The sequence below is a fragment of the Pan troglodytes genome, chromosome 2 (assembly GCF_028858775.2).
Source record: "Pan troglodytes isolate AG18354 chromosome 2, NHGRI_mPanTro3-v2.0_pri, whole genome shotgun sequence".
In the NCBI taxonomy this organism is placed as follows: domain Eukaryota; kingdom Metazoa; phylum Chordata; class Mammalia; order Primates; family Hominidae; genus Pan; species Pan troglodytes.
Window position 1 is genome coordinate 200,042,748 of NC_086015.1, and position 25,111 is coordinate 200,067,858.

General features: G+C 42.1%; 1 protein-coding gene across 10 annotated transcripts in view; it reads left to right on the top strand.

Moving 5' to 3' along the window:
* The window catches only part of SENP5 (SUMO specific peptidase 5), a 66,848-nt gene that overhangs the window by 23,311 nt on the left and 18,426 nt on the right, over nucleotides 1–25,111 (top strand). For 6 of the 10 annotated variants that reach the window (XR_010155424.1, XM_526436.8, XM_009447093.5 and 3 more), the window contains exons 3-6: nucleotides 8,338–8,443; nucleotides 8,595–8,733; nucleotides 9,035–9,082; nucleotides 12,198–12,275. Coding sequence is in view for 8 of the 10 variants with exons in the window: in XM_526436.8 (XP_526436.3) it covers nucleotides 8,338–8,443; nucleotides 8,595–8,733; nucleotides 9,035–9,082; nucleotides 12,198–12,275 (371 nt within the window). In the remaining 2 variants the exon portion in view is untranslated. Of the gene's footprint in view, nucleotides 1–8,337; nucleotides 8,444–8,594; nucleotides 8,734–9,034; nucleotides 9,083–12,197; nucleotides 13,192–13,606; nucleotides 14,939–16,360; nucleotides 17,649–25,111 lie in introns of those variants that run through there. The other 4 variants (XR_010155425.1, XM_054682459.2, XM_054682455.2 and 1 more) reach the window with 4 other exon arrangements.

Here is a 25,111-nt window from a genome sequence, read left to right on the forward strand (position 1 = left end):
GTGGATGCACCTTGGAAACATGCTAAGTGAAAAGCCAGACACAAAAGGCCTTATAACATATGATTTCATTCATTTGAAATGTCCAGAATAGGCAAATACATAGAGATATAAAGTGGATTAATGGTTGCCAGGAGCTGGGAAGAAGGGGAATGAGAGGTGACTGTTAATGGGTATAGAGTTTCTTTGTGGGGTAATGGAGGTGTTCTGGAATTCGGTAGTAGTGATAGTTACACAATCTGAATATATTAAAAAACAGTGAATTGTGTTCCTTAATGGGGCAAATTTTGTGGTGTGTGAATCACATCTCAATAAAGCTGTTAAAAAGAAACAAATATAGGCCGGCCACGGTGGCTCACATCTGTAATCCCAGCACTTTAGGAGGCTGAGGCAGAAGGATCGCTTGAGGGCAGGAGTTTGAGACCAGCCTGGGCAACATAGCAATATAAATACATAGAGGGATGTATATAAATTTAGCGAGACTCTATCGCTACAAAAAATAAAATTATCTGCATGTGGTGGTGCATGCCTGTAGTCACAGCTACTCAGATGGATGAGGTGGGAGGACTGCTTGAAGCCAGGAGTTTGAGGTTGAAGTCAGCTATGGTGGCTCGACTGCATTGCAGCCTGGGTGACAGCAAGACCTTGTCTCTCTCTTTTTTTTTGAGACGGAGTCTCGCTCTCTCTCCCAGGCTGGAGTGCAGTGGCGTGATCTTTGCTTACTGCAACCTCTGCCTCCTGGGTTCAAGCGATTCTCCTGCCTCAGCCTCCGGAGTAGCTGGGACTATAGGCACGTGCCACCACGCCCGGCTAATTTTTTGTATTTTTAGTAGAGACGGGGTTTCACTGTGTTAGCCAGGATGGTCTCAATCTCCTGACCTCATGATCCACCTGCCTCAGCCTCCCAAAGTGCTGGGATTACAGGCGTGAGTCACCGCGCCCAGCCGACCTTGACTCTTAAAAAAAGAAAAAAAAATACAGGAAATCATTCTTTTTAAGTTTTTGGTTTCTTTGTTTGTGACAGAGTCTCCCTCTGTCTCCCAGGCTAGAGTGCAGAGGCGTGATCTCAGCTCACTGCAAACTCCGCCTCCCGGGTTCAAGCGATTCTCGTGCCTCAGCCTCTGGAGTAGCCAGGACCACAGAGGTGCGCCAGTATGTGCCTGGCTAATTTTTTTGTATTTTTAGTAGAGATGGGGTTTCACCATGTTGGCCAGGCTGGTCTTGAACTCCTGACCTCAAGTGATCTGCCTGGCTTAGCCTCCCAAAGTGCTGGGATTACAGGCATGAGCCACTGTGCCTGACCTAAAGATTACTTTTAATTGACAAAATTCTATATATTTATGGGGTACAATGTGATGTTTTGATATATGTTTACTTTGTGAAATAAATCAAGATAATCAGCATATCCATCACTCACTTCGTCGTGAGAACATTTAAAATCGATTCTCATCTATTTTCAAGATACAGTACATTATTATTAACTATAGTCACCAGACTGTACAATAGATCTCTAGGACCGCTTCCTCCTGTCTAACGGAAGCTTTATGACCCTTGACCAACATCTTCCAATTCTCTGCCCCACCCGCAGCCCCTGGTAACCACCGTTGATTCTCTACGTCTATGAGTTTGACTTTAGATTCCACATATAAGTGAGATCATGCAGTATATTTCTTTGTGTCTGGCATATTTCACATATTATGCTCCAGATTCATCCATGTTGCAGATGACAGGATGTTTTAAGGCTGAATTGTATTCCACTGTGTATATATACTACATTTTCTTTCTCCATTCATCCACTCATGGGCATTGAGGTTGATGCCATGTCTTGGCTATTGTGGATAGTGCCGCAGTGAGTATGGGGTACAGGTACCTCTTCAACACACTGATTTCATTGTCTTTGAAATACACTCAGAAATGGAATTGCTGGATCCTATGGTAGTTCTATTTTTAATTTTTTGAGGAACCTGTATACTGTTTTCCTTCATGGCTGTGCTAATTCACATTCCCACCAACAGTGTACAGGGTTCCCCTTTCTCCACATTCAAGTCCTTTGCCTGCTTTTTAAATTGGGTTATGATCTTGCTATTCAGTTGTTTGAGCAGGAGCCCATTTTTATAATCTTATATTGATAAGACATTTTTGCCCATGATAGGAAGCTCAGAAGCAATGAAAATATACCAAATTGACTCTACAAACTTTAAATCTTGTGTGCATGTGTGTGTCTATAGCAAAAGTTAGATGAAAATTTAAAAATTTAGATATGCATGCCCTTTTACCCAGAAATTTAACTTGTAGTAGGTGTGTCCAAGGGAAACAGTAGAACTAGGATAGATCAAGAGTTTTAATTGTTACATTATTTAGAGGTAAAAATAAATGGCCATCAGTAGGGAATTGGTTACAATACAGTATGCATTTTTTCAGGGAAAAGAGAACTGTCCATGATATAGGGAATGGAAAAAAGCAGCTTCAAGAAGAGTAAGTTTAGGCCGGGCGCGGTGGCTCATGCCTGTAATCCCAGCACTTTGGGAGGCCGAGGTGGGTGGATCACCTGAGGTCAGGAGTTCAAGACTAGCCTGACCAATATGGTGAAACTCCGTCTCTACTAAAAATACAAAAATTAGCCAGGCATGGTGTCATGCGCCCGTAGTCCCAGCTACTTGGTAGGCTGAGACAGGAGAATTGCTTGTACTTGTGAGTTGGAGGTTGCAGTGAGTTGAGATCGCACCACTGCACTCCAGCCTGGGTGACAGAGTGAGACTCCGTCTCAAAAAAAAAAAAAAAAAAAAAAATTTAGTGTGTTTAAGAAATACATGTTCAAAGGGCTTGAAAGTCCAAAAGGAATTATGGGCTCACTGCCATTTATTTAAAAATATTTATGGTCGTGTATTAGAAAAAATAACTACTTAAAAGCTTGTTTCCACATATAAAGTAAATGTTTATTAAAAAGTCCAACTCTTTTTTTCTAGATATTAATGTGGTTTTTTTTTTTTTTTTTTTTTTTGGAGACAGAGTTTTGATCTTGTTGCCCAGGCTGGAGTGCAGTGGTGTGATCTCGGCTCACGGTGGCCTCCGCTTCCTGGGTTCAAGCAATTTTCCTGCCTCAGCCTCCCGAGTAGTTGGGATGACAGGTGCCTGCCACCACGCCCGGCTAATTTTGTATTTTTAGTAGAGACAGGGTTTCTCCCTGTTGGTCAGGCTTGTCTCAAACTCCCAAACTCAGGTGATCCACCCGCCTTATCCTCCCAAAGTGCTGGGATTACAAATGTGAGCCACTGCACCCGGCCTAATGTGTTATTTTTAATTTAGTGCTTTGGAAAAAAGTTAAGGTAGATCCTTACCTCATTCTTTACACCAAAATGAATTCTAGCTGTTAATAAAATATTTAGTTGCGAGTTCTTTCTTTTTTTTAAAATTTATTCCCATGGGTCTGGGAACCAATGAAATTAGTTGGTAGTTCTAATAGTGTTTATTGAGTGATTTGCTCTTTTCCCTGTGGTTCAGAAATGCAACCTACCACTGAGTCTCTTTGGATTTGATCTGTATTCCATGCTGGCTCTATTTGCCTTAATTAGCATAGTTTTATCATTTGACAGGACCTGGCGCTCCTTATTCACCTCTCTCCTTTAATTCTTTTCAAAAATTTCTAGGAATTTCTCACATTTTTGTCCCAAGGTAAAATTTGGATTTATTTTGTAATCTTTTAAAAAAGTATGGTTTTTACTTGTTGTTGCATTATATTTATAGATTAATTTAGGGACAGGTGCTTTCATTGCAAAAGACTTCCTGTCCCTTAATCATATTTCCCATCTTTTCACTTAGGTTTTGCACATTGCTTATGTTTGTTCTTAGATACTGTATACCTTCCTTACTGTTGATGGGCCCTTTCTGAGGTTTGCACTGTGTTTTGTTGGAGAACCATGTGCTTGCATTTCTTATGTGCACAGCACGGGGAACCTCGTTCCACATCCAGGGTGGAATGTGACCCAGGTCAGTTGCATCAAACGAAAACTGTCCAGTGCCGTTAGTTTAACATCATGGCTACTTTTAACTTCTTTTTTTGTTTTTTTTTTGAGACGGAGTCTTACTCTGTCACCCAGGCTGGAGTGCAGTGGCACAATCTCAGCTCGCTGCAAGCTCCGTCTCCCATGTTCACGCCATTCTCCTGCCTCCCGAGTAGGCGCCCGCCGCCACCATGCCCGGCTAATTTTTTGTATTTTTTAGTAGAGACAGGGTTCCACCGTGTTAGCCAGGATGGTCTCGATCTCCTGACCTCGGGATCCACCCACTTCGGCCTCCCAAAGTGCTGGGATTACAGGCGTAAGCCACCGCGCCCAGCCTTACTTTTAACTTCTTTTTTTAAAAAAGTTCTTTTTTATTTTTTCAATTATTTGTGAGGCAGGGTCTGGTTCTGTTGCCCAAGCTGGAGTGCCGTGGTGGGATCTTGGCTCACTGCAGTGTTTGCCTCCCAGGCTCAACCCATCCTCCCACCTCACCCTCCCGAGTAGCTGGGACTACAGGCATGTGCCAACGTGCTTGGCTAATTTTTGTATTTTTTGTAGAGAAGCGGTCTCACTTTGTTGCCCAGACTGGTCTTGAACTTCTGAGCTTAAGCAATCCTTCTGTCTCAGCCTCCCAAAGTGCTAGGATTACAGGCGTGAGCCACCGTGCCTGGCCGGATACTTTAAATTCTAAAATGACACCTCAGGTTTTGTTTTTTATATTACTACCTTTTGTACTTGCAGAGTGCTCTGTAATTTGAACTCCAGTTTTTGTCTGTTGTTTATTCCTAACATTTTATCCTTTGTTTCTTGGATCACTTTGAAATTTTAGTACTTTGGGAGTAAAATAAATTGTGTATACCAATTGCATTTTTCCTTTTTTAGTTGATCAGTTTAGTGAAAGCAAGTGGGTAAAGAATAGTGGATTTAACTGTCATTTTATAAAATCTGTTTCTGAGTAAAATAAATTGTATATACCAAGTGCATTTTTCCTTTTTTAGTTGATTAGTTTAATGAAAGCAAGTGGATAAAGAATGGTGGATTTAACTGTCATTTTATAAAATCTGTTTCTGGATAGTTCTTGGCCCACAGATATTAAAAAGGAAAGGTGAAGAACCAAGTTGTTTTTTTAGAGAAAAGATAACAGATATTTCTTGCTTTGTAAGTGGCATAGCATGATAGTTAACAGCCCAGTTTCTGTAGTCACGGGACCTGCAATCAGGATCTTAGTTCTACCACATGCTGGTTAAGTGCCCTTGGGGAGGTAACTTAACCTCTCAAAGCTTCTAATGTCTCCATTTGATTGACTGGTTGATTGATTGATTGATTGAGATGAGGTCTCGCTCTGTTGCCCAGACTGGAGTGCAGTGGCATAATCTCGGCTCACTACAGCCTCTGCCTCCCAGGTTCAAGCGATTTTCCTGCCTCAGTCTCCCAAGTAGCTGAGATTACAGGCACGCTAACATGCCCGGCTAATTTTTGTAGTTTTAGCATAGACAGGGTTTCACCGTGTTGGCCAGGCTGGTCTTGAATTCTTGACCTCAGGTGATCCACCCGCCTTCCAAAGTGCTGGGATTACAGGCATGAGCCACCGCACCTGGCCCAGTGTCTCTATTTGTAAAGTAGGGATACTATCTTAACACCCAGGGAGGCTATAAGAACTAAATGAGACATGCTAGTGCTTGTCTTATGAGTATTTTTTAACTGTTGTTTTACTTCTGGTCCCAGTGAGATAATGGTGTGTGTAAGTGAGACACTGTCATCTAGGGTTCTCCTTGAAGATCGTACCTTGAAGGGCATTTCTACTGAATAAGAAATCCATGTTTATCATCTGAAAATGAAAATAAAGATACAGATAAGAGGAAAATGTGTAATAATTTAGAATCTCCATCATTCTACCACCAGAAATAACATTGTTAACAAGAGCACCACGATACTAGTTTGAAATTCACGTCCATATCCCATTGTGGGGGACACTGCCTTCTTATTTGAGGAGCCTCAAAGTTGTGGGGCCTAAAGTTTAATTTTTATTGTTGTTAGGGGTATTATTTTACAACGAAAAATAATTCTCAATGCAGTTTCTCAAATGGCGGGATTCCTTATCTTCCATTGGGCCCATTCCCCCATGTAGACACAAGGTTATGATTAGGTAACTGTAAGATGTGAAATAGTAAACACTAGAGGCAAGTATATGGTCTGTTCCTGGATTAGAAGCCCCAAATCTTTATCTGATACCCTGATGAAGTTGGAGCATGGGACTATCTTCCTGTCTACTGTATTTGCCCAAAGCCTAGAGCAGAATGGACGTGAGAAAGGACCTCTTTTCTGTTTACTGTACCCTGACCTTTGCTCCTATGTTAAGCCTTGAAAATTGAGAGGTACTCTGGTGGGAGATTAACAGGAGGAAAAATAAATTGTTCACTTCTTTGTCTGTCTGTCCCCTCATAAAAGACAAAACACTTCATTCCCAAGACACTCTTATCATCTTTTCTATCCTGTTTATATCAATGCATGGCAGAGGCCATTCTTGGAGTTACAAAGGGAGCTGGTTGAGATATGTGGCTAACAATCCTTATTTTTCCTGTCTTAACTCAGCAGACTTAACCGTCAGACTGATGGTTAGCTAGTTTGTTGCTCTGCCCATTCACCACTGGTGAACAGCCTAAGTCATGTCTGTACTTTTGTGAGCGTCTAAGCCTTGCCTCAGCTTTTTTGTATTTACTTAGAAATAATGTCCTGGGTGGCCGGGCGCGGTGGCTCACGCCTGTAATCTCAGTACTTTGGGGAGACAAGGCAGGTGGATCACCTGAGGTCAGGAGTTCGAGACCAGCCTGGCCAACATGGTGAAACCCCATCTCTACAAAAAAAAAAAACACAAAAATTAGCTGGGCGTGGTGGCGGGCGCCTGTAATCCCAGCTACTCATGAGGCTGAGGTAGGAGAATCACTTGAACCCAGGAGGGGTAGGTTGCAGTGAGCCAAAATCGCACCATTGCACTCCAGCCTGGGTGAAAAGAGCAAGACTTTGTCTTAAAAAAAAAAAAAAAAAAGAAAAGAACGTCCTGGGTTTATTTCCTGGGGCTTTTCTAGGTTCAGTGGATCATTCAGGGATATATATAAGCACATATACATGTTACTTACATTTACCTGAAGACTGTCCTATGGTGTGGCCAAAAAGCCACCTTTAAATTTTATTTCTCATCTTGGGAGGCTGGAGCGAGAGGATCACTTGAGGCCAGAAGTTCAAGACCAGCCTGAGCAACATAGCAAGACCCCCATCTTAAAAAAAAAAAATTAAAAAATTAGTGTGGTTTCACTTGCGTATAGTCCCAGCTAACTATCCAAGCAGGAGGATGGCTTGAGCCCAGGAGTTTGAGGCTGTAGTGAGCTATGATTGTGTTACTATGCCCCAGCCAGGATGATAGAAAGAGACCCCATCTCCAAAAAATTCTATTTACTGTCTTAAAATGTGCTTCACTAGCTGGGTGCGGTGGCTCACGCCTGTAATCCCAGCACTTTCTGAGGCCGAGGCGGGCGGATCACAAGGTCAGGAGATCAAGACCACCCTGGCTAACATGGTGAAACCCCGTCTCTACTAAAAATACAAAAAATTAGCCGGGCGTGGTGGCAGGTGCCTGTAGTCACAGCTATTCGGGAGGATGAGGCAGGAGAATGGCATGAACCCGGGAGGTGGAGCTTGTAGTGAGCAGAGATCGTGCCACTGCACTCCAGTCTGGGCAACAGAGCGAGACTCCATCTCAAAAAAAAAAAAAAGTGCCTCACTAGCTGTTATCCAGTTGAGCTCACCTCACAGGGTTATTTGGTGTCATGAGTATAATAACTTATCAAGTTGTATGATATTGTCCCTTGCTGATACTAAAGTACATACCTTTACCAAATAATAGAGTCACAGTGATCTCATCAGTTAATGCTAAATGTGATTTTAAAACAATAATTCTTTCAGTTACCAAAAGGATAGGCACATTTGACTATGTGATTAAGCCCTTTAGAAGTCACGCTTTAAGAGAAGGTTAAGCTGTGGGAAGCTGTTAGTATTTCCTTCTAGCTATCCATTCCTTCTCTAACAATGCATCAGTAACTTACAAATCTAATGTGAAATGATTCCTCACAGTATGTCTCTCTAGATTGCATTGGTTAGAGCCTAATATATTTTATTTTTTACAAAAGACATAACTTTAAAAATATAGTATCAATATTATATAGTAATATAGGTTAACCACTGTATGTGTTAAGTGCTGTGTATAGGTTAAGTGTTTGGAGAATGACTCTACTGAAAATGGCTTGTTTTTCCATCTTAACTTTTCTTTCTTCCTTTATTTAAGGATTCCTAGATGAGGTTATGAAGAAGTATGGCAGTTTGGTTCCACTCAGTGAAAAAGAAGTCCTTGGAAGATTAAAAGATGTCTTTAATGAAGACTTTTCTAATAGGTATATAAACGATGCTAAAGTTAAGCCCTTGAAAATAAAATTTTTGGCGTATATGACTTTTCTCTTGATTTACAGAAAAAAAGATATTTAGCAGTAAATTGAGAAGTACTCATGTTTTTTTACCTTTTGTTTCAAAATCTTTCTCTTTCAGAAAACCATTTATCAATAGGGAAATAACAAACTATCGGGCCAGACATCAAAAATGTAACTTCCGTATCTTCTATAATAAACACATGCTGGATATGGACGACCTGGCGACTCTGGATGGTCAGAACTGGCTGAATGACCAGGTTAGTATATTGTAGTTTGTCAGTGTGGAGAAGTTGCAGAGGATGTTAGTCAATAAAATATAATCTCTAGTTTGGCTTCTCAGTTGTCTTTTGGAATAAGGATTCTTCATTCTTTACTGGTTACTTGCCCCAGGATCCAAACGGTTTGATTACTGTTGGCAGTAATAATATATTATTTATTCTGATTGGTATGTACTGAATTGTATAGGGTTAGTAGCCTGGTTTTATTTATTTCTTTTGTTTTTCTTTCTCCAACTTACTGGCAGAGATAGTAAGCTGGTTTTATGTTGACTTTTTATAGGTCATTAATATGTATGGTGAGCTGATAATGGATGCAGTCCCAGACAAAGTAAGTGAAAACTTCCTCTTCTGCAGGAGAGAGTGTCCTTGTGTATTAAAACGAGTAGTTTTTTTGTTTTTACATTTGATGTAATTATCTGACATTCCTTAAATTTTTTAAAAGAAGAGTTCAATTTTGTCTTGATCATGTACTGGGCTTGACCGTAAGTTCCATCAAATCACTTCTTTTTGTTCTTTTTGAGATGGAGTTTTGCTCTTGTTGCCCAGGCTGGAGTGCAATGGCGTGATCTCGGCTCATTGCAACCTCCACCTCCCGGGTTCAAGCGATTCTCCTGTCTCAGCCTCCCGACTAGCTGGGATTATAGGCACGTGCCACCATGCCTGGCTAATTTTTGTATTTTTAGTAGAGACAGGGTTTCATCATATTGGTCAGGCTGGTCTCGAACTCCTGACCTCAGGTGATCCGCCTCTGCCTTGGTCTCCCAAAGTGCTGGGATTACAGGTGTGAGCCACAGTGCCTGGCCCCATCAAATCACTTCGGCATAAGAAAATCACTGTGCAATTGTTTTCCTATTTATTTGTGTTAGGGTAGGTATGTTTGTTGATATCTGGAGAGGGCCTTTTTTTGGTGGGGCGATGTGCAAAAGGGACTGGCTAAGCTTTTTACATTTGTATATTTATTTTACTTTTTTTTTTTTTTGAGACCGAGTCTTGCTCTGTCATCCAGACTGGAGTGTAGTGGCGTGATCTTGGCTCACTGCAACCTCCACCTCCTGGGTTCAAGCAATTCTCCTGCCTTAGCCTCCCGAGTAGCTGGGATTACAGGTGTGTGCCACCATGCCTGGCTAATTTTTGTATTTTTAGGAGAGACAGGTCTTACCATGTTGGGCAGGCTGGTCTCAAACTCCTGACCTCTGGTGATCCGCCCACCTCCCCCTCCCAAAGTGCTGGGATTAAAGATGTGAGCCACCATGCCAGGCCAGCTTTTTACATTTAACTTAAAATCTTGCTCTCTTTAAAATTGTAAAAAAATACTCATCTTTCATTTTTCCTTAGATAAATCTTTGATACTCAGTTCAAATACAGATTGAACCCTCATAAACTCTAAATTCTCTTAAGAGTTTTGTTACATATCAAAACTATTTTTTTACTTAATGTATTTTTCTGAGTACACAAATGCCTGATGGGTGCAAAAATTTCCAAGTGCTGTATAAAACTTACCAATCTAATAAAGTAACATAAATACTAAAAAGTCAGATTCTGATACCGTTTATGAATATAGAAAATGTTTTATGACTTTCCACTTAAATTATAAATCTGTTATACATTTATAAATTGGAATCATGAGGCTAATCTGCTAGATGCTCTATTGTCAAATTCTCTTAATCGTCAGAAAGTTTAAACAATATAGATTATCTTTAACATAAAAGTATTAATTTCAAGGGTTTCATTTACCACCATTGTACATTTAATTCTAAGCATTCATGGAGTCAAAAGGACACTTAACTAAGGCAGTGGTTCTCAAAGCATGGTCCCCATACTAGCAGCATCAGTATCCCCTGAGAACTTACTAGAAATGCACATTCTGAGACTCCATCCCACACCTAGTGAATCAGAAACTGGAGGTGGGGACCACCGATTTGTGTTTTGACAAGCTCTCCAGATAATTCTGATGGACACCAATTTTGAGAATCACTTCTCTAGAGACAGCTACTATAAGCTCTTTCTTATTTATTTTTATTAAAATTATAAAAAATAACCTTCTTTTTAGAGACACTAAAAAGACACTCCAGGCTGGAGTGCAGTGGCACAGTCGTAGCTCACTGTAGCCTTGAACTCCTGGGCTCAAGCAATCCTCTCGCCTTAGCCTCCCAGGTAGCTGGGACTAGAGGCACGTGCCACTGTGCCACTATACCCAGCTAGTTTATTTTTATTTTTGGTAGAGCCAGGAGTCTTGCTATGTTGCCCAGGCTAGCTTGAGCTCTGGGCTTAGCTAAAGTAATCCTCTCACCTCTGCCTCTCAAAATTGCTGGGATTAAAGTGTGAGCCACTATGTCTGGCAGCTCTTTTAGTCTGTATGTTAAGCTGCATGGTTATCAAAAGAATGTGCCTCAGAACCATCTGAAAGGTTTATAAAACCAGATTACTGGGCCCTGCCTTCAGAGTTTCTGCTTTAATAGGTCTGGGATGAGGCCTGATAATTTGGATTTCTAACAAGTTCCTAGATGATGCTGACATTACTGGTCAGGTGACCAAACTCTGAGAACCACAGTGCTAAGGGAACAGTTTTATCACCTCAAGTTACTGAATGAGCACTTTAAGATCACAATATGTTTACCATCTGAGATGAGCTGATACACCACTTACTTATAAGTCAGGAATTCAAAGCCAAGGACGCGGGACCTGATACTCTGTACAGCCAGGGTAATTCTGTGGTACTAGAAATAATCATGCCAAGGCCTTTTTATAGTTACTGTAACAACAGGAGTCTCTAAATCCACATCCTTCACATGGAGTTAGTTTTGTAATCCATCTCCCTTGAGTTCAAGGTAATTGTTACCTCATTTTTTCATAGCCTCTTTCAGCTTTTTCACCTGATTTTAGAGAGATTTGTCAGGTTGCTTCTCTACTTGATTGGATTCAGGTAATCTATTTACTGCCCCATTCCAAATCTGACTATAGACCACAGCTGTAAGGTCATTCCAATAAAACTTTGGAACAGCATTTTCTGTAAACCATGTAATGTATTTTCTATATTTTGATCATTATTATCATTATTATTATTTTTTGAGATGGAGTTTTGCTCTGGTGCCCATGCTGGAGTGCAGTGATGTGATCTCAGCTCACTACAACCTCTGCCTCCCAGGTTCAAGAGATTCTCCTACCTCAGCCTCCTGAGTAGCTGGGATTACAGATGGGTGCCACCACGCCCGGCTAATTTTTGTATTTTTAGTAGAGACAGTGTCTCACCATGTTGGCCAGGCTGGCCTCAAACTCCTGACCCCAGATGATCCACTTGCCTCCTCAATCATTGTTTTTAAGAAGAAATTTTTCCTTTCTGTCTGCTTTACATTCAAACATTTTAAAATTTCCTCTTTCTTTTGAAGTTAAATCTGGGCACAGCCTAATATAATCTGGTTGCTTGTATTTGTTGTCTGTTCTAGGTTCACTTCTTCAACAGTTTTTTTCATAGACAGCTGGTAACCAAAGGATATAATGGAGTAAAAAGATGGACTAAAAAGGTATTCTCTCTATTTCTTTTTATGCCAAATTTGAAACGCAGATGATAAACCACTTTGTGTGGAAGGATAAGAACTTTAATGCCAATATGATGTTAAGTAGAAACAGACTTTTTAATGTGACAAGTTTTAACTTTGTTTCTTTTAAATCTTATTGTTTGAAAGACCTTAATTGCCTCCTGGTCCCAATTATAGTGGTAGAACAGTGGGATGATAAAGAAGGAGCTGCCATCATTTGGTATTATCTGGTAGGCTTGTCAGCAGACAGCAGAAGCTTTCAACAATTTTTTGCCGATGCTGGGCACGGTGCCTCGCACCTGTAGTCCCAGCGACTTGGGATGCTGAGACCAGAGGATCACTTGAGCACAAGCATTTGAGGCCAGCTTGGACAACATAGCCAGATCCTGTCTCTTAAAATGTTAACTGATCCATCAGGAGAAATAACTTTTATATCACAATCTATTCATAAAATCATATACATACATGTAATTGAAATAATTTCCAAAAACCATGTACCTAATTTACTATGTATGATGTACTCTAGTCAGAGAGTGGTAAGTGCTGTTTGCTATGGAAACATCAGAACACAGTATGAGAATACAAGGTAACTGGGATAGGGTAGCAGGAGGAAGATGGGCTAGTTCTTTTAGATAGGCTCATCAGCAAAGGCCTCTTTGAAGAGATCCCATTTCACTGAAAACTGAAGATCAGAGGAGCATTCCCAGTAGATGTAAGAGTGAATGTTAAAGGCCCTGAAGCAGAAGTGAGTTTGGTATATTGGAGTATTACACACATGAGATCAGGGAAGGAGGCAGGGATCAAGTCATGTGGGGCCATATAGGCCCTGGTAAAGAGTTTGGATCATGAGGGCAATTTGAAGACATTAGAGAGTTTAGGCCAGGTGCGGTGGCTCACACCTGTAATCCCAGCACTTTGGGAGGCTGAGGTGGGCAGATCACTGGAGGTCAGGAGTTCGAGACCAGCCTGGCCAATGTGGCGAAACCCTATCTCTACTGAAAATGCAAAAATTAGCCGGGCTGTGATGGTGGGCGCCTGTAACCCCAGCTACTTGGGAGGCTGAGGTGGGAGAATCGCTTGAACATGGGAGGTGGAGGTTGCAGTGAGCTGAGATTGCACTATTGCACTCCAGCCTGGGTGACAGAGCGAGACTCCATGTCAAAAGAAAATTAAATAAAAAATAAAAATGAAGACATTAGAGGGTTTAAGCAGCAGGCGAGGAGTGTGTATGAGTGTGTGTGTGAATGATAGATAGGATTGTCCTTAGCAACATTGATTCATTCATTCAACATTTATTTATTGATTTATTTTTTGAGATGGAGTCTTGCAGGCGCTATCTTCGCTCACTGCAACGTCTGCCTCCCGGGTTCAAGCGATTCTCCTGCTTCAGCCTCCCGTGCAGCTGGGATTACAGTCACCTGCCACCGTACCCAGCTAATTCTTGTATTTTTAATAGAGACGGGATTTCACTATGTTGGCCAGGCTGGTCTCTAACTCCTGACCTCAGGCAGGTGATCTGCCCGCCTCAGCCTCCCAAAGTGTTGGGATTACAGGGTAAGCCACCTTGCCCGGCATTAAACAGTTATTTATTGAGTACCTGTTATGTGCCTATATGGAAAAACTGTTTTTTCCTCTGCTGTCACACCACAACAGTAGTCAGCACAGAAGACTTCTGTGACCAAAGCAAGCAAGCAAGCAGTTCTGCAGCGACCACTGGCTGGATGCCCTCTAATTCAATTCCGACCTGTCTACCTGGAGACAGCGCCACGTCCCATAGGTTGAGGGCTCATGCCTCAAGAGTGCCCCCCACCCACTTCAGACACCAGTTGCAAGTCCAGGCTTCTGAAACTTCTGACCAACAGACTTCAAGTGAGGGTTCCCATGCCGCCCTCCTTGAATTTGATTAATTTGCCGGAGCAGTTCACAGAATTCTGGGAAGTTCTTACCTACATTTAGCAGTTTATTATATAGGATATTACAAAGGATTCAGATGAAGAGATGCATGGGAAGAGATGTAGGGGAGTGAAGAGATGCATGGGAAGAGATGTAGGGGAGTGGGCACAGGGATTCTCTAGGACCTCCACAGGCACACCACCCTCCAGGAACCTCCACATGTTTAGTATCCAGAAGCTCTCCCAGTGCAGTCAGTTTTTATGGAGGCTTCATTACATAGGCAATTGACTAAACCAGTGACCATTGGTTAACCTTTAGCTTTTCTTCTCTCCCTGGTGGTTGGGGGGTTGGGTGGGGCTGAAAGTCACAATCCTCTAATTCTGCCTTGCTCTTATTCTAAAGCTACCTAGCAGCTGCCAGCCATCAGTTAATCATTAACACACAAAAAGACATCACTTTGGGCCTGGGTCATGTCCCCATAATCCCAGCACTTTGGAAGGCTGAGGCAGGCAGATCACTTGAGGTCAGGAGTTCAAGATCAGCCTGGCCAACATGGTGGAACCCTGTCTCTACTGAAAATACAAAAATTAGCTGGGTATGGTGGCATGTGCCTGTAGTCCCAGCTACTTGGGAGGCTGAGACAGGAGAATCGTTTGAACCCAGGAGGTGGAGGTTGCTGTGAGCCGAGATTGCACCACTGCACTCCAGCCTGGGTGACAGAGCAAGACTTTCTAAAAAAAAGAAAAAGAAAAAAAGACATCAGAAATTCCAAGGACTTTAGGGGGTTGTATGCCAGGAAATGAGGTCAAAGACCAAATTTATTATTTTACAGTATCATAGTGCCAGACATTATAGTAAATCAAGAAATAAAGAGGTAAGTAAAACAATATTAGAGATAGTTTTTGCTTTCACAAAGTCTGCAGTCTAGTGGTGGAGACAGCACCTACCACAGTTTGTATTTATATTTTTGGTGGTGTAATTATTTGTTTAGTGGGGACAGAAGAAAAGTGCTACGGGAGTGTATTGGAATGCAGGTTTGGTTAACCTAGCCTGAGGGCAAGGGAATGTTTCTCACAGGAAGTAATATTTAAGCAGAAATATCAAAGATGAATACAAGTTAACCAGGTAAATGGAGAATAGGGGTATGTGAAACATAGGCAGAAGGAATAAGTATCTGGTAGAAGAATGGGAAAAGGCTAGTGTAGCTGAAATGCAGAGAGTAAAGAAGACAGTGGCATGAAGTGTAACTGATCCACAGATCAGGGCCTTGAGGTTTGTATTTTGGATTTTATCCTAAATGTAATAGGAAACCATTGAATGGTTTTTAGTGACATTATCCACTTTGTAGTCTTTGTTCTAACAGTAATGAAGAAGACGGATGGGTATGGGAGCAAAGTTGATGTGGGTAGAACAGGAGACCATTTCAGATTCCTGGTACTTTGAAGTAGAATGATAGCAGGAGAGATGGAAGATGAGTGTGATGTAGGAAGTAAAATTAACAGGATTTGGTGATAAGTTGGTTATGGAGATGAAGGACAAGGAAGTGTGAAAGATGACTTCCAAGTATGTGACTTGTATGACTGGATGGCCTATGGTTGTATTTACATTAGAAAAATGTAGGACAACTAGTAGAGGATTGTTCAAATTTAAAATGTACAGCCATATAATTGGATGCTACTTAAGCAGGAAAAGCTGTGTAGATAATGAACGATGGGCCGGGCCCAGTGGCTCACATCTGTAATCCCAGCACTTTGAGGGGCCGAGGCAGGCGGATCACGAGGTCAGGAGATAGAGACCATCCTGGCTAACATGGTGAAACCCCATCTCTGTTAAAAATACAAAAAAATTAGCCGGGCGTGGTGACGGGCGCCTGTAGTCCCACTTACTCAGGACACTGAACCCAGGAGGCGGAGCTTGCAGTGAGCCAAGATCGCACCACTGCACTCCAGCCTGGGCGACAGAGAGACTCTGTCTCAAAAAAAAAAAAAAAAGAAAAGAAAAAAAAGATAATGGAAGATGCTTATATTCCATTTGGGGTGGGAAAAATTACAAGCAGTTTGGGCAAAAAATATACATTCATGGAAAAGTATCTGAATGATAAACATGAGAGTGAAAGAATAAAGTCAAATATGTGAGTTGTTTCATTAAATAATAAACTAAATTATTCCTTCCTCTAGATCAGGGGTGTCCAATCTTTTGGCTTCCCTGAGCCTCACTGGAAGAAGAAGAGTTGTCTTGGGCCACACATAAAATACACCAACACTAACAATAGCTGATGAGCTAAAACAAAAAAAATTGCAAAAAAGATCTCATAAAAGAAAGTCTACAAATTTGTGTTCGGCTGCATTCAAAGCCGTCCTGGGCTGCATGCTGCCTGTGGGCTGTGGACTGGACAAGCTTGCTGTAGATCCTCTGAGATTGGGTTAAGTAAAAAAACCCAGGTATATGCTGAATATAAGAAATATACATAAAATAATATGAAAAAGAAAGGTTGAAAATGAAGTGACATTTAAAGAGGCTGGGCGCTGTGTCTCACATCTGCAATCTGAACACTTTGGGAGGCCTAAAATTACTGTAGATGGGAGGATTGCTTGAGCCCAAGAGTTTGAAACCAGCCTAGGCAACCAAGCGAGACCCCGTTTCTATAAAAAATTAAAAAAACTTAGCTGGCCATGGTGGTAGCCTGTGGTCCCAGTTATCCAGAAGGCTGTGGTGGGAGGATCACTTGAGCCTGGGAGGTCGAGGCTGCAGTGAGCCCTGATCACGCCACTGCACTCCTGCCTGGGTGACAGACTGAGACCTTGTCTCAATTTAAAACAAATAAAAAAGGCAACTACAGGAAAATTAAACAACCTGTTCCTGAATAACTCCTGGGTAAATAAAGAAATTAAGGCAGAAGTCAAGAAGTTCTTTGAAACCAATGAGAACAGAGAGACAATGTACCAGAATCTCTGGGACACAGCTAAAGCAGTGTTAAGAGGGAAGTTTATAGTACTAAATGCCCACATCAAAAAGCTGGAAAGATCTCAGATCAACATCCTGACATCACAATTAAAAGAACTAGAGAAGCGGCCGGGCGTGGTGGCTCACGCCTGTAATCCCAGCACTTTGGGAGGCCGAGGCGGGTGGATCACCTGAGGTCGGGAGTTTGAGATGAGCCTGACCAACATGGAGAAACCCCATCTCTACTAAAAATACAAAATTGGCTGGGTGTGGTGGCACATGCCTGTAATCCCAGCTACTTGGGAGGCCGAGGCAGGAGAATCACTTGAACCCGGGAGGTGGAGGTTGTGGTGAGCTGAGATCGCGCCATTGCACTCCAGCCTGGGCAACAAGAGTGAAACTCTGTCTCAAAACAAACAAACAAAAACAACAACAAGGAAATAGAGAAGCAAGAGCAAACAAATCCAAAAGCTAGCAGAAAACAAGAAATAACTAAGATCAGAGCAGAACTGAAGGAGATAGAAACACAAAAAAAAACCCTTCAAAAAATCAATGAATCCAGGAGCTGGATTTTTTGAAAAAATTAACAAAAAATACCTCTAGCTAAACTAAAGAAGAAAAGAGAGAAGCATCAAATAGACACAATAAAAAATGATAAAGGGGATATCACCATTGACCCCACAGAAATACACAAATTACCATCAGAGAATACTATAAAGACCTCTACACAAATAAACTAGAAAATCTAGAAGAAACGGATAAATTCCTGGACACATACACCTTCCCAAGACTAAATCAGGAAGAAGTGGAATATCTGAATAGACCAATAACAAGTTCTGAAATTGAGGCAGTAATTAATAGCCTACCAACCACAAAAAGCCCAGGACCAGATGGATTCACAGCCAAATTCTACCAGAGGTACAAAGAGGAGCTGATACCATTCCTTCTGAAACTATTCCATAACAATTGAAAAGGAGGAACTCCTCCCTAGCTCATTTTAGGAGGCCGGCATCATCCTGATACCAAAACCTGGCAGAGACACAACAAAAAAAGAAAATTTCAGGCCAATATCCCTGATGAACATCGGTGCGAAAAATTCTCAATAAAATACTGGGAAACCAAAACCAGCAGCACATCAAAAAGCTTATCCACCGTGATCAAGTTGGCTTCATCCCTGGGATGCAAGGCTGATTCAACATATGCAAATCAGTAAACATAATCCGTCATATAAACAGAACCAGTGACAAAAACCACATGATTATTTCAGTAGATGCAGAAAAGACCTTCGATAAAATTCAGCATCCCTTCATTTAAAAACTCTCAAGAAACTAGGTATTCATCAAACATATCTCAATAATAAGAGCTATTTATGACAAACCCGTAGCCAATATCAATGGGCAAAAGCTGGAAACATTCCCTTTGAAAACTGGCACAAGACAAGGATGCCCTCTCCCATCACTTCTATTCAACATAATGTTGGAAGTTCTGGCCAGGGCAATCAGGCAAGAGAAAGAAATACAGGGTATTCAGATAGAAAGAGAGGAAGTCAAATTGTCTCTCTTGCAGATGGCATGATTCTATATTTAGAAAATGCCATCGTCTCAGCCCCAAAACCCCTTACATTGATAAGAAACTTCAGCAAAGTCTCAGGATACAAAATCAATGTGCAGAAATCACAAGCATTCCTATACACCAGCAATGGACAAGCAGAGAGCCAAATCATGAATGAACCCCCATTCACAATTGCTACAAAGAGAATAAAATACCTAGGAATACAGTTTATAAGGGATGTGAAGGACCTCTTCAAGGAGAACTACAAACCACTGCTCAAGGAAGTAAGAGAGGACACAAACAAATGGCAAAATATTCCATCCTCGTGGATAGGAAGAACCAGTATCTTGAAAATGGCCATACTGCCCAAAGTAATCTTTTTTTTTTTTTTTGAGATGGAGTCTCGCTCCATTGCCCAGGCTGGAATGCAGTGGCATGATCATGGCTCACTGCAACCTCCACTTCCCGGGTTCAAGCAATTCTCCTGCCTCAGCCTCCTGAGTAGCTGGGACTACAGGCATGCACCACCATGCCTGGCAAATTTTTTGTATTTTTAGTAGACACAGGGTTTCGCCGTGTTAGCCAGGATGGTCTCGATGTCCTGATCTCGTGATCCGCCTGCCTCGGCCTTCCAAAGTGCTGGGATTATAGATGTGAGCCACCACTCCTGGCTGCCCAAAGTAATTTATAGATTTAATGCTATTCCCATCAAACTACCATTGGCATTCTTCACAGAATTAGAAAAAACTACTTTAAAATTCATATGGAAACAAAAAAGAGCCTGTATAGCCAAGACAATCCTAAGCAAAAAGAACAAAGCTGGAGGCATCACCCTACCTAACTTCAAACTATACTACAAGGCTACAGTAGCCAAAACAACATGGTATTGGTACCAAAACAGGCATATAGACCAATGGAACAGAACAGAGACCTCAGAAATAACACCACACATACACAACCATCTCATCATTGACAAACCCGACAAAAGCAATGGGGAAAGGATTCCCTATTTAATAAATGGTGCTGGGAAAACTGGCTAGCCATATGCAGAAAACTGAAACTGGACCCCTTCCTTACACCTTATACAAAAATTAACTCAAGATGAATTAAAGACTTAATTGTAAAACACAAAATCGTAAAAACCCTAGAAGAAAACCTAGGCAGTACCATTCAGGACATAGGCATGGGCAAAGACTTCATGACAAAAACACCAAAAGCAATTGCAACAAAAGCCAACATTGACAAATGGGTTCTAATTAAACTAAAGAGCTTCTGCTCAGCAAAAGAAACTATCATCAGAGTGAACAGGCAACCTATAGAATTGGATAAAATTTTTGCAGTCTACCCACCTGACAAAGATCTAATATCCAGAATCTACAAGGAACTTAAGCAGATTTACAAGAAAAATAAACCATCAGAAAGTGGGCAAAGGATATGAACAGACACTTCGCAAAAGAAGACATTTATGCCTGTAGTCTCAGCTACTCGAGAGGCTGAGACAGGAGAATTGCTTGACCTGGGAAGTGGAAGTTGCAGTGAGCCAAGATTGCGCCACTGCACTCCAGCCTGGGCGAGAGTGAGACTTTGTCTCAAAAAAAAAAAAAAAGGACATTTATGTGGCCAAAAAACATATGAAAAAACCTCATCAGCTGGGCGCGGTGGCTCACGCCTGTAATCCCAGCACTTTGGGAGGCTGAGGCAGTTGTGGTGGTGGGGGCCTGTAATCCCAGCTACTTGGGAGGCCGAGGCAGGAGAATCGCTTGAACCTGAGAGGCAGAGGTTGCAGTGAGCTGAGATTGTGCCATTGCACTCCAGCCTTAGCAACAAGAGCAAGACTCCGTCTCAAAAAAACAAAACAAAACAAAACAAAAACAGCTAATCACTGATCATTAGAGAAATGCAAATCAAAACCACAATGAGATACCATCTCACGCCAGTCAGAAATGACAATTATTAAAAAGTCAAGAAACAATAGAAGCTGGCAAGGCTGTGGAGACATAGGAATGCTTTTACACATAGGAATGCTTTTACACTGTTGGTGGGAATGTAAGTTAGTTCAACCATTGTGGAAGACAGAGTGGCAATTCCTCAAGGATCTAGAACCAGAAATATCATTTGACCCAGCAGTCCTATTACTGGGTATATACCCAAAGGAATATAAATCATTCTCTATAGAGACATAATGCATGTGTATATTTGTTGCAGTACTCATAGCAAAGACATGGAACCAACCCAAATGCCCATCAGTGGTAGACTACATAAAGAGAATGTGGTACATATGCACCATGGAATACTGTGCAGCCATTTAAAGAATGAGATCATGTCCTTTGAAGGGACATGGATGAAGCTGGAAGCCATCATCCTCAGCAAACTAACACAGGAACAGAAAACCAAACACTGCATGTTCTCACTCATAAGTGGGAGTTGTACAATAAGAACACATGGACATAGGGAGGGGAACAACATACACCGGGGCCTGTCAGGGGGTTGGGGGCAAAGAGAGGGAGAGCATTAGGACAAATACCTAATGCATGCAGGGCTTAAGACCTAGATGACAGCGAGGTGCGGTGGCTCATGCCTGTAATCCAGCCTGGGTGACAGAGCAAGACTCTGTCTCAATTAAAAAGAAAAAAACAAAACTAGATGACGGATTGATAGGTGCAGCAAACCACCACGGCACATGTATACCTATGTAACAAACCTGCCTGTTCTGCACATGTATCCCGGAACTTAAAGTAAAATTTTTTGAAAATTGAAGTTTTCATTAAAAGAAAAAATAAAAGGTACTAGGCAGCTGGGCGTGGTGGTGTGTGCCTGTAGTCTCTGCTACTCTGGAGGCTGAGGTGGGAGGATTGCTTGAGCCCAGGAGTTTGAGACTGCGGTGAGCAGTGGTCACACCACTGTACCCCAGCCTGGGTGACAGACCTTGCCTCTAAAAATAATAATTTGTTTAAAAATTGTAGAAATTAAAAGGTACTAGACAAATTGAAACAAAAACAGAAAGGAATATTAATAATATTAATAGCAGTTGAAATAGAATTTAAGGTGAGAAGCAAATTGTGTAATTATCAAATTTCAATATAAAGGAGATATAATGACCAATCTTTATGCACCAAAGCACACAGTTGCTAAATACGTGTAATACAGTTAAAACAGAAACAAGACGACCTAGGTAAGATAGTGATAGTGGCAGACTTTTCTCATAAGTGGGTAAATCTAGTAGACAATAAAGACATATGCAAAAATTACAATCAATATAATCGATTTAATAGATGTTTATGCTCCTTAAGAGAATATACATTTATTGCTATGGTTCAGGAATATTTGTAAAAATTGAACATGTACTTAGCCACAAAGAAAATTATTTTTTATTAGCCGGGCAAGGTGGCATTTGGGAGCCCGAGGCAGGTGAATCACGGGGTCAGGAGTTCAAGACCAGCCTGGCCAAGATAGTGAAACCTCTTCTCTACTAAAAATCCAAGAAAATTAGCTGGGTGTGGTGGCGTGTGCCTGTAATCCCAGCTATTCGGGAGGCTGAGGCAGAAAATTTCTTAAACCCAGGAGGCGGAGGTTGCAGTGAGCTGAGATCATGCCACTGCACTCCAGCCTGGGTGACAGAGTGAGACTCCATCTCAAAAAAAACAAAAACAAAAACAAAAACAAAAACTAGTAAGACCCTGAACTCAGTAGAAGACTCAGTGATGAAAAGGTTTATAAGAAAGGCTTTTTTTTTTTTGATGGAGTGTTGCTCTTTTGCCCAGGCTGGAGTGCAATGGCACAATCTTGGCTTGCTGCAACCTCTGCCTCCCGGGTTCAAGCGATTCTCCTGCCTCAGCCTCCCAAGTAGCTGGGATTACAGGTGCACACCACCACACCTGGCTAATTTTTGTATTTTTAGTAGAGACAGGTTTTGTCACATTGGCTAGGCTGGTCTCGAACTCCTGGCCTCAAGTGATCTGCCTGCCTCAGCCTCCCAAAGTGCTGGGATTACAGGCATGAGCCACTGTGCCTGGCCAAGAAAGGCTCTTAAACATATAAAAAGTTGCATAACTTCACAGTAAAAGAAAAGCAAACGAAAACCACACTGAGTGACAGATAAATGCAGTAAGTTAATCTTGATTGGATCCTGGATTGGAAGAGATGCAATATTTTGGGTAAATTAGGGGAAATTTTAGTATAGACTGTAATATATTCAGGGGTCAGCGATCTTTTTCTGAAAGAGCCAGATAATAAATACTTCGGGTTTTGCAGACCTTATGGTCTTTGATTTATCTACTGACCTGTTACAGCCCAGAAGCAGATATAGATAATACCCAAGTAATGAGTGTGGCTGTGTTTCCATTAAACTTAATAAAAACTGGCAGTGGGCCATGCTTGGTCATTCATGCATTAGATGATATTAGTAAACTGATGTTAAATATCCTGTGTGTTCAGAGATAGTGAGATTGTGGTTATATAGGAGAAAACATCTGAAGTAGGTAGGGGTAAAATATTGTGATTGATGTCTCCCTCCAAATAAATTCTACAAGTATATGCAAAAAAATAAAAAGCCAGGCAAAATGGTAGGTGCTTATAGTTCCAGCTACTCCGGAGGCTGAGGCAGGAGCATTACTTGAGCCCAGAGGTTTGCTTTTAAAAAAAAAAATATATATATATACACATAAATGTCTACACACACATACATATGTGTGTGGGGAGGGGCTTTATAAGAACTGGTTAAGCGGAGAGCAGGAGGAGCAAGATGGCAGAATAGTACCCTTCAACCATCGTCCTCCTGCAGGAACACCAAATTGAACAACTATCCGTGCAACAAAATACCTTCATAAGAACCAGAAATCAGGTGAGTGATCCTAGTACCTGCTTTTAACAGCATCTCAAGGAAAGAGGCATCGAAGAGGGTAGGAAAGACACTCTTGCATTGCCTACACCACCCCTTCCCTATCCCCTGGCAGTGTGCGGAGATAGAATCTGTGTGCTTGCAGGAGGAAGAGCAAAATGATTGTGGGACTTTGCATTGAAACTCCAGTACTGTCCTATCACAATGGAATACAACACAGGGCAGAATTCTGCCAGCACCCATGGAGGGAGCATTCAGACTAGCCCCAGCCAGAGGAGAATCTTCTGCCCCAGCGGTAGGAACCTGAGTTGCAGCTAGTTCCACCACCAGTTGAGTAAAGTGGACTTGGGTCCTGAATAAATTTGAAAGGCAGTCAGGCCACAGGACTGCATTCCTTTGGCACGTCCTGGCACTGTGCTGGGGTCAGAGCCTGTGGATTTGGGGTGCACACAACTCAGACACCAGCTCTGGTAGTGAAGGGATTGCCACTCCCACAACTTGAAGCAGTGGAGCTTGGGGAGATGCTCTTTCCATTTGGGGAACGGAGAGGAAAGAGTACAGAATATTGTGTCTTGCAACTTGAGCACTAGCTGACCCACAGTAAAATAAAGCACCAGTCATTCCTGACGCCTCCAATTCTAGGCCCTAGACCCTGGATGGTATTTTAGCCCCACCCTGGGCCAGAAGGGAACCTACTGGCCCTGAAGGGAAGGGCCCAGTCTTGGAAGAATTTACCACCTACTGAGTAAAGAGCCCTTGGACCTTGAATAAATATCAGCGGTCACCAGGCAGGAGTTGCCACATGCCTTGGGCAAGACCCAGTACTATGCTGTGTTCAGTTGTGACCCAGTCCAGTGCCAGCTGTGGTAGCCATGGGAGTGCTTGCATCACCCCTCCCTCAACTCCAGGCAGCCCAGCATGGAGAGAGAGACTATTGTTTGGGGGAAAGTGAAGGAAGAGAATGAGAGATTGCCTAATAATCTAGGAAATTCCTCTCCATCTTACCCAAGCACACCAAGGTGAGACCTCCAGGAGCCTGCAAGGGTCACAGTCTTACTGGGCTTGGGGCTCCCTGTAGTGCAGATATGGCTGCAGTGACCAAAGACTTAGATTACAACACTCAATTTCCTTTGAATACCTGGAAAGCCTTCTCAAGAAGGACAGATAAAAACAAGTCCAAACTGTGAAGATAGAATAAATACCTAACTCTTGATTGCCCAGACGTCGATGAACACCTGCAGGCATCAAGAACATCCAGGAAGGCTGGGCACGGTGGGTCACGCCTATAATCTCAGCACTTTGGGAGGCTGAGGCGGGCAGATCACCTGAGGTCAGGAGTTCCAGACCAGCCTGGCCAACGTGGTAAAACCCTTTCTCTACTAAAAATACAAAAAAATTAGCTGGGTGTGGTGGCGGGCACCTGTAATCCCAGCTACTCAGGAGGCTGAGGCAGGAGAATCGCTTAAACTTGAGAGGTGGAGGTTGCAGTGAGCCGAGATCATGCCATTGCACTCAAGCCTGGGTGACAAGAATGAAACTGTCTCAAAAAACAAACAAACAAAAACATGCAAGAAAACATGACCTTACCAAACTAAAG